General features: G+C 39.3%; 1 protein-coding gene across 3 annotated transcripts in view; it reads left to right on the top strand.

Moving 5' to 3' along the window:
• exo1 (exonuclease 1) overlaps positions 1-13,354 on the top strand; it is a 31,396-nt gene that overhangs the window by 7,949 nt on the left and 10,093 nt on the right. For all 3 annotated transcript variants that reach the window (XR_005708404.1, XM_040139660.1, XM_040139659.1), the window contains exons 4-10: positions 3,474-3,597; positions 7,328-7,465; positions 9,035-9,247; positions 10,140-10,327; positions 10,740-10,842; positions 10,922-11,135; positions 11,697-11,883. Coding sequence is in view for 2 of the 3 variants with exons in the window: in XM_040139660.1 (XP_039995594.1) it covers positions 3,474-3,597; positions 7,328-7,465; positions 9,035-9,247; positions 10,140-10,327; positions 10,740-10,842; positions 10,922-11,135; positions 11,697-11,883 (1,167 nt within the window). In the remaining variant the exon portion in view is untranslated. The remainder of the gene's footprint in view (positions 1-3,473; positions 3,598-7,327; positions 7,466-9,034; positions 9,248-10,139; positions 10,328-10,739; positions 10,843-10,921; positions 11,136-11,696; positions 11,884-13,354) is intronic.

The raw sequence follows: 13,354 nt of genomic DNA, 5'->3' as shown, positions 1-13,354 counted from the left end.
GAGGGGATCTGGTGGTTCTGTTATGCTGTTGGGGCATTTTGTTGGCATGGTTTGGGTCTACTTGTCACCTTAGTGGGAAGTGTCATTGCAAATTCATACAAAGTAAGTAATCACTGTTATCCTATGATAAAACATTTCTATCATGAAGGGAGTGGTCCCTTCCAGGATGACAGTGTCCCCATCCATAGGGCATGAGGGATCACCAAATGGTTTGATGAGTATGAAAATTATATGAAACATATGCTATGGTCTTTGCAGTCACCAGATCTCATCCCAGTCGAACACCTATGGGAGATTTTGGACAGACATGTTAGACAGCGATCTCCACCACCATCATCAAAACATATGAGGGAATATCTTTTGAAAGAATGGTGTAATGGTGTGTAATGGTGTACTCCAGTAGAGTTCAGAGAGTTGTAGGATCAATGCCAAGGCACAATAAAGCTGATCCAGCAGCACGTGGTGGCCCAACACCTCTTTATGTTGGTTTTTCCTTAAATTAGTCACCCATCTGTATTTTGGCTGTTTTCTATTAAGCAGAAACTGCTAAAAAGCAGTAGCCAAGTTTTAAGCACGTGCATTGAGAGCCTGAGAGATACAGTGGCATGAAAAGTTTGGGCACCCCTGGTCAAAATTTCTGTTACTGTGAATAGTGAAGTGAATAAAAGATGAACTGATTTTCAAAAGGTATAAAGTTAAAGATGGCACATTTCTTTAATATTTTAAGCTTCAGACTACTTTTTATTTCCATCTTTTGCAGTTTCAAAATGAAACCTGAAACAAAAGTTTGGGCACTCCCTTTGGCAGTTACCAAAGCTTGTAAATGCTTTTTGTCGCCAGGTAAAAGTTTTTCAATTCTTTCTGGGGAATTTTCACCCATTCTTTTCTCTAAGGCTTCTAGTTATGTGAGATGCTTGGGCTGTTTTGCATACATTGCTATTTTGAGGTCTACCCATAGATATTGGATGATGTTTTGGTCAGGAGACTGTGAAGTCCATGGCGAAAACTTCAGCATGCGCACCTTAAGGTAGTCCATTGTGGATTTTGAGGTGTTTTTAGGATCAGTATCCTGATGTAGAAGCCATCCTTTTTTCATCTTTAGCTTCTTTACAATTTGCTTACAGAATTTACTAGTATTTAATTTTATCCATTCTTCCCTTGATCCACCCCTGTAGATTGAGGGAAGGTCTTTTGATGGTCTTCCTGAAGGGTTTTTGCAGTCAAACGGGGTTTTGATTTGCTTTTCTAGCAATCCTATGAGCAGTTCTCTCAGAAAGTTTTCTTGGTCTTCCGGAGCTCAACTTGACTTCCACAGCTCCCGTTAATTGTTATATCTTAATTACATTGCGAAGTGAGGAAATGGCTGACTGAAAAAACTTTGCTATCTTCTTATAGCCTTCTCCTGCTTTGTTGGCATCAGTTCTTTTAATTTTTAGAATGTTTCACCGTTTATTTAGGAGATCAGTTCATCTTCTACTCTCTTAACTATTCACAGTAACAGAATTTTTATCAGGGGTGCCCAAACTTTTTCATGCCACTGTACTGTATTTTTGAGACTGATACTGATACCAATATTTGAGAGTTTAAAAAAAAATCTAATTTTTAAAAAAAAATCTTCTTTTACATAAACATATAACATAAACTTCCCTTAGATTTGTTGTCGTGCTTTCTGGTAGACAAAATATGAAACGCTGTCATTGTTTATAAATGACCTCAAATGAAGGGCAAAAATCGGACTTCAACGTTATACATTGTTAGTATCCAGGTTGCCGTAACATAAGCCATAATAGAAAAAAACTGATTTTTACAAGATGTCTAAGCTTTTATTTACAGTTTTCAGGTGATTTACCAAACTCGTTGTAGATTTGCGATATGACAATTTCCTTTGGCGTATATTTGGAAGTTATTGTCCCTTTGTCGGTGCTTGTAATGTTAAATGAGATCTGTGAAGCACAGAACTTTCACTAAGATTAAACATCCCAACTAATAATAATGTTGATGCATAATGAATAATGTTGGATTACTATTTTTTATTTCATGGGCTATTTTGGGATATTTGTTGCAATGCATATGTAATAATAAAAAAACAAAAACAAAATGCAGCTTTCTAATACTGATTTGGAGTTGGATTATCATGGCAACAGTAGAAGCTTCGAGTCATTTGGGTCAACCCTAGTTTCACATTTAAAATCAATGATGTGCACAGCACAGGTTAGAAATGCTTTTCAAATGTCAATGACATTTTCAAAATTTAGAAATAAAACAGCTAACAGTTGAACTGTAAAATACTCTACCTTTCATTTTATAGACTTTTTGTTTTTTTACCACATCACACGTAGACAGACATCTATCAGGTCTGGCTAGCTGACATATTCTGTTGAGAAACAGCAGCTAGTATCAGTGATGACACAAACAACACAAAGTTAGCTCTACAGGTAATGCAAAATTAATTGTGAGTGTTCCAAACCATCAACGGGAAGCATGGGTTGAATGCACAGAAACTGTAAATTGTAATTAATGTCACATAATGTTATGCCACTTTTTAAATGATACTCACAAAGCAGCAAGAAACATGAGCAATAGAAAATAGCTAAACTCAGACTTCAGTCTTGCTTTATTTATTACAGTAACCAGTTTATATAAAGAGAAAGTGGGCAGGTAGGCAATGGATACCTTCTACTGGGACAAACTAAGCAACTGGATCGGATTTGTGCTGAAACCTGATGTTGATTGGTTGATAAACAGAGTTAATGTTGCAGTTGATTCACAATGCATTCTGAAAGTATTCAGGTCCCTTCATTTTTTCACATTTTGTTATGTTGTAGCTTTATGCTAAAATAAAAAAAAAATCCCTCATCAATCTACACAATCTACATAATGAAAAGCAAAAACAGAATTTTAAAAATTTTTGCAAATTTTTTAAAAAGGAAAACTGAAATATCACATTGACAGAAGTATTCACACCCTTTGCTATGACACTTGAAAGTTAGCTCAAGTGCCTCCCATTTCTCTAGATGATCTTTGACATGTTTCTACACCTTGATTAGACTCCATCTGTGGTATATTCAGTTGATCTGACATGATTTGGAAAGGCACACGCCTATCTATATGAGGTCTCACGGCTGACAAAGCATATCAGAGCAAAAAGTAAGCCATGAGGTCAAAGGAACTGCCTGCAGAGCTCAGAGATACACAGGATATCTGGAGCTCAGCAGGAGTGACCATCAGGTTCTTGGTCATTTACTATCTTCGCCAGAGCCTTAAGATGCCTTGACAAAAAAAATCTCAGACTAATTTACCATGACAGCTGTCTTTTTATAGATTTATATTATTGTCCAGAAAGAGACTTCAGGTTTAGGGCAAATCATCATTCTCTCCTTCTCATTTAGTTTTTAAAATATAACTTCATTGTAATTGCATTAAATATGACCAAGGTGTAAAGTATTGCATTATTAATTCTGTTTCATTCATAGCCGCAGAGAAGCCAACCTTCAAAAAGGCCGACAGCTGCTACGTGAAGGCAAATTGTCTGAGGCCAGAGACTGTTTTACCCGCTGTGTTAACATCACACCAGCCATGGCTCATAATCTTATTAAGGTAAGCCCTAACTCTATTGGTGAGACATCTCAATATTTCATCATGTGCTGACGGGTTTTGTGGTTCTGCACATTCTTTTCTTCATTGATGCACAATGAAGTCTTGAGAGACAGAAAAGGAGATTTAAAAACTTATTAATCAGTAAATTAGGACAAAAACAGGTTTAACAGAAGGTTAAACAGTGAATTAAAAAACAGTTAGCAGGTTAAAAAGTAATTTATAAAGTCTAATAGAAAACGGGAGTTATAAATGTAACTGGGTCCTGTGAATTCTGGATGACTGCCAGAGATGTTATGTAATATCTGGTATGCATCACGCACGTGCGCAGGTGCAGGAGGACGAGACCTAATAGGTGGTCGAGACCTAATACCAGGACACTCCTTGACAGGAGTGTCAAGGAGCCTGACATCCAAAAGTCGTCACCCAGAGTGACAATGAATGATGGAAGAGATCCAGAATTCATAAAACCCCAGTTACATTTGTAACTCCCTTCCTTTTTCATTCTTCCTGACTGCCAGATGGTATGTAATACCTGGATAACCCATACCAACAAGATCACAAGAAATCTGCACTCACCAAACCTCACTTGCAGACTGAAGGTTCAGACAAGACAGCTGTTGCTATAGAATGAATGGTGGCCACATTAACCCTGTAGAAGTGGACAAAGACGCAGGAAGAAGCCAACGTAGCAGAGATGTTGCTCAATGGAAATCCCATTAAAGCTGCCCGAGAGGTGGAGACACTCCTGGTTGAATGACAATTAACACAGGGGAGCTGTTGAGCCTGTAAGCTTGTGATATGATATCTCCAGTTAGAGAGTTTCTGTTTAGACAATACAAAACCCTTCCTGTGCCCTCAATGATGAAGGAATGGCACATCAGATTTATGGAACCCATCTTACACATCTACTGTACCATGTCAGAGTTCGAACAGGGCAGAGTGGACTGACTCTAGGATGCAGTTCCTCTGCCACTGATTGTGGGGCAAAAATGCCTAAATTGATAGGCTGATTGATGTGTTTGGCCACATGGTAACCCAAGACCCATCAGAATTTCAATGCAAACACGCAGCAGGGAAGGCATGAAGTTTACCTACTCACTTTGCAAATGTAATAGCAAGAAGAAAGTCTGCCTTTCAGACAGTTGTCTGAGCTCAGCCTAATCTAGGGGTTCAAATGGTGGTGAGCACAATGCTTCCCGAACGATGGCAACCCCATGAAGACACGTACAACATGTGGGGGCCACAACTGCAGAGGACCTTTTGGAAGATGGCCAACCATAGAATGTGTCTGATTGACCACTAAAATGTGCGAAAAAAGGCAGTAACATATACCTTAATGATAGATACTGAGAGCCCCTAATCCAGCAACATTTTAAAAAATTTTAGCAGTATAGGCACAGAGCAATGCTCTAGGTCCACAGGTTGACCCTTGCACCATCCTGACTGTCCTGTGGTTCCACACAGCCCCTCACCTGGCATCTGTTACCGCTACTTCCAAAGGGAAATGATCTTAAGGGAACACTGCTGCACAGACAAGCCTTGCTTCTCCAGGGCTGAGAATATCATCCACCCTTTGAAAATAAGCATCCTTCAAGTTGATGATTGTAATCCAGTCTACCCGGTACAGCCTGGAGAATCATGTGAAAACAGACAGCCGCTAGGAACTGGTTCAGCTGCCATCCTTATTCGGAACAAGGAAGTAAGTAAGAACTGTCTACACATTTGATGGTACTCTCTTTAGAAGCAAGACATTTCCTACCACAGACCTTAGAGGGGGTCTTTGCCAACAGTCATTCTGACTGAACCTTGGGGGCCGACTCCTGAGCTAGATATTGTATTCTTTGGAAAGCTTTGTTAACACCCAAGGGTGAAAAATCAACGTCTCCCAGTGGCTGAGATGTTGTGGGGGGAAAGCTCTTGATGCGCTCAGTGCAGGCTGGAGGTCGAAGAGTGCTAGTATGTCTTGGTTTAGTCATGGTGTTCACCGTAAGTCAGTAAACTGTTGCCTGACTTGGTTCACTTGCGTACTACATCCCAGGGCCTGTTGGGCTGTGGACCAAAACCTTTGACCTGGAATGACTGATGTGTGCAAAGTGTCTTCCTGCACCCCTCTGACAGGGGGGATTGAATAAGCCACATTTGGTGGTGGGCCAAACTTACATCTACTTTAAGATTTGTAGGAGCCAAACTCAAAAATAAAGGCAAACATAACTTTTTATGTATCACATAATATAATATTCTTTGGATGGCAGACAGTACAGAATACAAACCTGAAATAGGAAGGGACTGGATTACGGAATGCAGGACAGGTGTATTTCTTCTGCATACTCTTTTAAACCACCATTTCAATTTCAATTTTATTTAAATAGTTCCAAATTATAACAGGGGTTATCTCTTTTCATATAGAGCGGGTCTAGATCGTACTCTTTATAGTTATATTTACAGAGACCCAACATTCCCCCATGAGCAAGCACTTGGCAACAGCAGCAAGGAAAAACTCCCTTTTAACAGGTAGAAACCCCGAACAGAACCCGGCTCATGGAGGGCAGCTGTCTGCCCTGACGGGCTGGGTTGAGAGAAAGAGAGAGAGGTACCTCATAAAAATGTAAAATAATAATGAGACTAATATAATAATAGGGTGAATAATAATACTAATAAAACAAAATATATATAATAATAATAACTAATGATAATCATAATAGTTGAAGCAGTGGGTGTTGAGCAGGATCATGGGGGAAATAGGTGGTTTGCGGTCACCGATCCAGACTCTGCAGCACCAGGGGCAGAAACACCTGCAGAAAGCAAGAGGAGGAGAGAGGAGAGAGATGAGAAAGCACAAAACTACGGGAGAGAGAAGACAAGTTAGTAACGAGCATTGATGGGATATAATGCTTCCTACACTATGCTCCTCCTAGAGGGATGGAATGTTACTGATTGGTCAGTATCCACACAAGGGGCTCTCTGATTAGTCTAATTGCTGAAGCATGGCTGGTGCATCAATATAGTCATTATTAGGAAAACACCAGTTTGTGTCACGTCTCAATACCAGGGGAGTCTTCTCCTTCATTTCAGTACCAGGATGAATTTGTCTCAGCTCTCTCTACCTTTCCCCTAAGATAACGATTTGCATTAAACACACTGTTGGGTATCTGCAGGTCTAGATGTCCTCCATCTCCTTACAGTGCACAGTTATATAAGAGTGTGTGTGTGTATATAGTATATGTTGTATCGATTACAGGCAAGTGAAGGAACACATTGTTTTCTGATCCACTAGTGTTCATAAGTGAATATTTAAATTAAGGCAAAGGGGAGGCAAAGCAAGGACAATATTTGCCGTCCAGCAATAATTTTAGAGATTAGATAATACTGAACCAATTGGATTCACTGGAAAGTCTTTGAAGTCTCAAGGTATATTTGTAGAAGATGAGTATGAATGCACTTAAACAGCTAACCCAGTACGGGCCCATTCCAGTCTCTCTTATAAGTTACATACTATCCTTGGCAACATTGAAAATATGAGGAAAATCTTATTCTTTTTAAAAATCTTTTTCATGTTCTTTATTTCAGGCTTTATGGTTACATGCAGCAATGTTGCATGTTGGTGAAGTTAAGTATAACAAGATATGTTTGTGTGTGTGTGCGTGCGTGTGTGTGTGTGCGTGTGTGTGCGTGCGTGTGTGTGCGTGTGTGACCGTGCGTGCGCCTGTGTGTGTGTGTTTTCTTGAACCAGGCTGCGAGGGCGAGAGGGGTGGACTGTGTGGTGGCTCCATATGAAGCTGATGCTCAGCTTGCTTACCTCACTAAATCTGGTTTGGCCCAGGCTGTCATCACAGAAGACTCTGACCTGCTGGCATTTGGCTGCAAAAAGGTATCAAGTACTAGACCCAGGGGCTGTATTTCCAGCTGAATATGCACAGTATTTACTGTATATAAAGACCAGACCATAAATATTTGGACAGTTGCACATTTTTTTGCTTTTCAGGCTCTGTGCTTAGGCGCACTCAATTTGATATAAAGTACTGTAATGCCAAGTCTCAGCTTTAATTTGAGTAGGTTTATGTCAATATTGAAAGAACTGTGTATGAGATATAGCCTTTTAAACACACAGTGCCCAAATTGCAGGGGCTCAAAAGTAAATAGACACCTGGCTGTGTAATTTCAATGTTTGTTCATGCACAAAAGAGCTCACACATGGCTCAGAGTTGACTGAGAGTTGAGAGTTGTCATTTAGATTGAGATGGAGTTGTCTGTCAATATGAGGAGTGCAGATGTAGGTGTACAAGTTTCCTTGTCAACGATCAAGAGAAGTACTTCAGGACTATAACCACAGAGGATTCACCACAAGATTTAAACCCCTGGTAAACTTCAAAAACAGAAAGGCCATTCTGCAGTTCACAAAAACAGACAAAAAGAAACCAGTAGAGGTCTGGAACAAAGTTCCGTGGATTGATGAAACAAAAATCAACCTCTATTAAAATTATGGAAAGAGGAAAGTGTGGAGAAAAAAGGAACAGCTCATGACCCAAAGCCAACACCTCATTTGTCAAACATGGCGTTGGATCTGTTATAGCCTGGAGATATAGGGCGACCACTGGAACTGGTACACTGGCACATTCGTTACAGATTTCACTGATGGAAGCAGCAAGATGAATACAGGGACATTCTGTGTGCTCAGATTCAGTTAAATGCATTAAAAGTCATTACTTGCTGAGAATCAGAGTAAAGGCAAAGAAAACCCACAACAAGCAAGAACTGAAGGTGTCTCCAGTGAAGTTCTGGGAGAGCATCACTAGGGAAGATACAAAGTGTCTGCTGATGTCTGTGGGTCAAAGACTCTAGGCAGTAATTGACTGCAAAGGATTTTACCCTAAATATGAAATATGGTGATTTTGTTTGACTTCATGTGAACTTCATTTGAACCCCTAAAATGTGGGCACTATGTGTTTTAAAGTGCAATATCTCCCACACAGTTCTTTCTCTACTGATGTAAACCGACTCAAATTAAAGCTGAGACTTGGCACTTTAATGTGGTTATTGTATTTCAAATTGAACGTGCTGAAGATCAGAGCCTGAAGAACAAAAATGTGTAACTGTCCAAATACCTACAGCTTGGACTGCACATGGAGGAATCCTGATGGTTGTATGGAGATGGGTGATGTTATTAGGAGTTATCATCATTCAAAATAGATAAAATTTTTCATGGGCGGAGAAGGGTACAAGTGCTTACTTTGTGTATTATGGTAAAAACAACAAGGAAGTGCCAAGTCAATGGGAGAGAGAAACAACAAACTATATTGGACATGACAAAGTGCTTGGTCAGTGCTTGTGCAGTGACTGTTATGTTTTCAGCAATCCATAAGTTCAATGAAAGCAAACATTTCCCAAACATAAATCAATTGCCCTACTCATAAATCAGTCATCTTTCACAATCATTTAGGTGATCCTCAAAATGGACAAGCAGGGCAACGGTCTGGAGATAGACCAAAGTAACCTGGGCCGCTGTCGCACCCTGGGGAATGTTTTCACAGAGGAGAAGTTTCGGTACATGTGCATCCTCTCTGGCTGCGATTATCTAGCCTCTCTGCATGGCATTGGTCTGGGAAAGGCCTGCAAGCTGCTTCGGCTGGCCAAAGACCCTGATATCGTCAAGGTGAGAACAGTTGAAGTGGATTGAGCATTTAGCAAGGTAACTACTGTTTGAACTTTGGATTCCAAAGGTGCCTTACTTTTAAGAGGCACAGATCAACGTGGCAATGCAGGCTGTACACCTGCTTCCGATGAAATAATGGTTAGGTCATCAGACTAAAACCCAGACAAAAATCTCTTCCATTTCACCAATCAGCTCATTGAAAAAATGGCATCACCATTTTTAGAGTCTACTAAATTTATGATTCTTCGGTGTGAAAGTTCATTCTTGGCCTTGGAAATAGTACTCTGACAAAATAATCTTAACTCAAAACCAACTTTTTGTGGAGCTTTCAATCACATCCCAGTTTGCTCAGTTGTCACGGAGGAAGCTCACTTATCAGTTGTTGACCAAGCTTGCAAGTCTACTTGAAGTTAAAAAGAGTGTCAGATTTAGGACTCTTTTCTACTTTTGCACTATTGCAGTACATTTCAAAATGAATAATAATCCCATAATTGTCATTTTTAGCCACAAATGCTACCGTTCAAGTAAACTTACATTGGCTCACTTTAAATAAAATGTCGATTCCAAACATGTTATGAACAGAAACATTGAATCCAAGTGATTCAGAGGAAGTCCAAAGGAAATAACTGTACAGTAGAATACAATTGATTAAACAAATGAGAAAGTGTTATTAATATAATACAAGGATAAATTCATTAGAATTAGGAATGACATTTACAATTGAATATGAAAGGACAACTTTTACACAAGAAGTTTTACGCAACATGAGGGTTCCAATTTTACAAAAAAATGCAAAATAAGCATGAAGTGTAAAAATACATATTGTTGGTATGCAATTAAAAGCATACACATAAATATTGCTTAAACTTTCTCCATACAATTGCTGTGTCAGGTGATCAGAAAGATGGGCCAGTACCTGAAGATAAAGCTAGACGTGCCTGAACAGTACATCGAAGGATTCCTCAGAGCCAATAACACCTTCCTCTACCAGTTGGTCTTTGATCCTGTCAGGAAGAAGGTTGTACCCCTCAACCCTTACCCAGAACACATTGACCCAGCCACCCTCAGCTACGCTGGACTGTATCCTCTTTTCCTGAATCACACCTGATTAAGTGTTACCTCTGTAAATTTAGTTACACCCTTAGTTATAATTGTCTCTACCAAGGAGGTTATGTTTTCACCTGTCTGTTTGTTGGTTTGTTTTTTTATTTGTCAGCAGGATTATGCAAAAAGTACTAAACAGATTTGCACCAAAGTTGGTGGAGGGAGGGGGTATGCGCCATGGAAAAACCCATTAGATTTTGGTTCAGATCCGGTTAAAGGCGCAGATCAAGGAAATTTTTGTCACTTTCTTGACCATCGCGAGATAGGGCATTTTTCATATTTGGCCTCGGTGGAGGTTTGCGGTCTACTAAGTGCCATTTTAGTTCATTTAGAAATGCAAATTAAGTTCAATCCTCCGCTGTTCTATCCTTGATAATGCTGAATCCAGTAATGTAGGAGATGACAAAGGCTTGCAGATGGCCTTAGGAAACCTTGACATCAACACAATGGAGACAATAGATGACTTCAGCCCAGACAAACCCATTCCACAGGTATCAGATCATAATCAGTTAAAGGAGTCCTGATGATCAAAATGAAGTGTTGCATTTAACTTTGTAAATGTCTTTTCAGCTATCTAAACCCAACAGTAACTGCTGGAATGACTTACCAGCCCCCACTGGGCATAGTATCTGGAGTGGAGGCTACAAGCCAGCCTCTGCTCCCCCTCCCAATTCTAATGCTTCTTCAGAAAGGTCTCCCTCCACCAGGGGGAAGGAGAGAGTCATCAGCCTAGAAGCTCTGAGGCTGCCCTGCAGAGAGCTGCAGGTGAAAAGACCAAGACAAGGTGAACTAGATTGCTACATGTTATTTGATACAAATATACTCAATTATATGTTGTCAGTAGATCCACAGGTTCTAAACTGATCAATTTTGTTTGACAATGATTGAATGAAATCCAACAATTTATTGTTTTTATTTTATAGATCATCTACACATAAAAATTCTACTTATCATAGTCATGGACTAAACTATTGAAAAGATGTTTGTGTGGTTTTATCTAACTAGATTATTTTGGTCATTACAGGTTAACCACACTCAGGAGTGTTTTTTCAACACTGTTATTTTTTTATGAAATTAAATCTGCAGGTACTGTAATTTAAGGAAAAAGTCCTTAAAGGACACTGAGTCACAGTGGCAGCAAAATACTAGGAGGATAATACAAAAAAGCGAAATGGAAAAAACTGAAAAAAGTAGCAGTGTATAGCCTATTATGACAAAGAAAGTAAAGACATATTTATACAAAAAGTGAATAATAGTGATATGATGAACAGTTTTATACATCGCCTTTTTTAAATTAATTTATTTTTTTTTTATCAGGACTGTACTTGTCTTTTTTCTCCCATAGACTCTAGTATATCAGACCGGGACATGCTGCAGCAGTACTCCTCCTCCAGTCAGAAACGATCCAGGTCAGACCAGCAGCCTGACAAGCCAACATTAACCTGCCAGTCCCGGCCATGCAACCGCTTTGCCACCCTGCTACAGAGGAGGAACCAGGAAGCTGAGGAGGAAGGCAAGGCCACATGCAGCAGGTGATATCAAATGGATTCAGCAACATCTAAGGATCCCTTTTGCTGACAAGTCATTATTGACTAATCTAGACAAGACATAAGTATAAAACAGATAACTTTAGGGTAAACAACACAAGCAATTAAACAGTTTAACTGTAGTATTGTATGCATAAAGTATGCAGACAAATATTCAGTATGAATTTTTTACTATTGGAGATTGACTTTTTACAGTCATAAAATTTTACTTAAGTTGATTAATTTTAGCTCAACATTAAACACATAATTTAATGAATTTGTGTGGTGGAGATAAATTGGTAAATAAATCATTGGAGAGATTACTGGTTGGCCTTGATATTCTGAAAGCAGTGCTTTAATTTCTAAAAATTAATCATCTGAATTTTGAAGATTCTGTGATTTAAAAAAAAAAAAAAAAAAATCTCCTATGAAAATTGCATCTGCACCTCAGGTTATACAGTAGTAATTAGTTGTTATCTGAATGTTGTAAATAAGGACAGCAGAAGATTTAGAGACTAAATATGATTATGTAGCAGCTGCTCTGACAGATGATCCACATTAAAAAAAATGGGGAAAAACCTGGTGGTTCAAAAATAGAGCAAAATAATCTTGTTAATTTGCAGTAATAGTTTTAGATGTGACGAAATAAGCGTATTCACTTTATTTCTGAGAGTGCGATAAGAGGATTGATAATCTCGTGCCAGTGCACTAGGTATGGACATGGAGTCAGGATGTGGTTAGCCTTGGGGTTAGCCAGGATGAGGTTAGCTTAGCTCAGCATAACGACTGGAAGCACAGAGTAAAAGCTAACATGACTGTACAAAATGAAAAACAAAAGCTTCTGCAAAAATCTCTAAGGCCCTGGTCACACCAGAAGGTGATGGCGCAGTTCAGCCTCGTCTCCTCGTGAAAGCAAACAGCTACAGCATGCTACAGCCAGTCACAATAGCCCTCCAAGTTAGCTATATCGCCATCAGTTAGTAAGTTAGCATAGTTGCTAAACAGATGAAAAACTAACTTTTTTTAAGAGACCTGTTTGTACCCTTGACTCCTTTCTCATAAATGCAAACCATGCCTTTTTTGCTGAGCAGTTTATACTCCAGCAGAACAGAGTAATATAAAAGTGGGTACTAATGGGCTAGGATAGTGTCCTCAGTTTTAGACACTCTGGCTCAGCACTGTCAAAGCAGTTTGCTATTGGTCAAAAGTGCGAAGTTCACCAAAGCTGAACTTGAAATAAAAGATGGATCTCATGGATCTACTTCACCCTCATGACCTAATTTAGGCCAACCTAATTTAGGCCAGGTTTGGTATCATCATACCTGTACAAAGACCGAAACCTGTAGCCAGAGATGCAGCACAGAAGTATTGGGTGGATGGCTATACTGCTGTTTGTCAAGAAATAGTTCCAGCATGTAACTCCCCCTAAAACTACAAGTTGCTGTTATTTTGTTTCTCTTTGTGTACAGTTTAAACA

This window comes from Xiphias gladius, chromosome 11 (assembly GCF_016859285.1).
Source record: "Xiphias gladius isolate SHS-SW01 ecotype Sanya breed wild chromosome 11, ASM1685928v1, whole genome shotgun sequence".
Lineage (NCBI taxonomy): Eukaryota > Metazoa > Chordata > Actinopteri > Istiophoriformes > Xiphiidae > Xiphias > Xiphias gladius.
The sequence above is the reverse complement of the archived record's forward strand: the minus strand, read 5'-3'. Positions and strand labels throughout refer to the sequence as shown.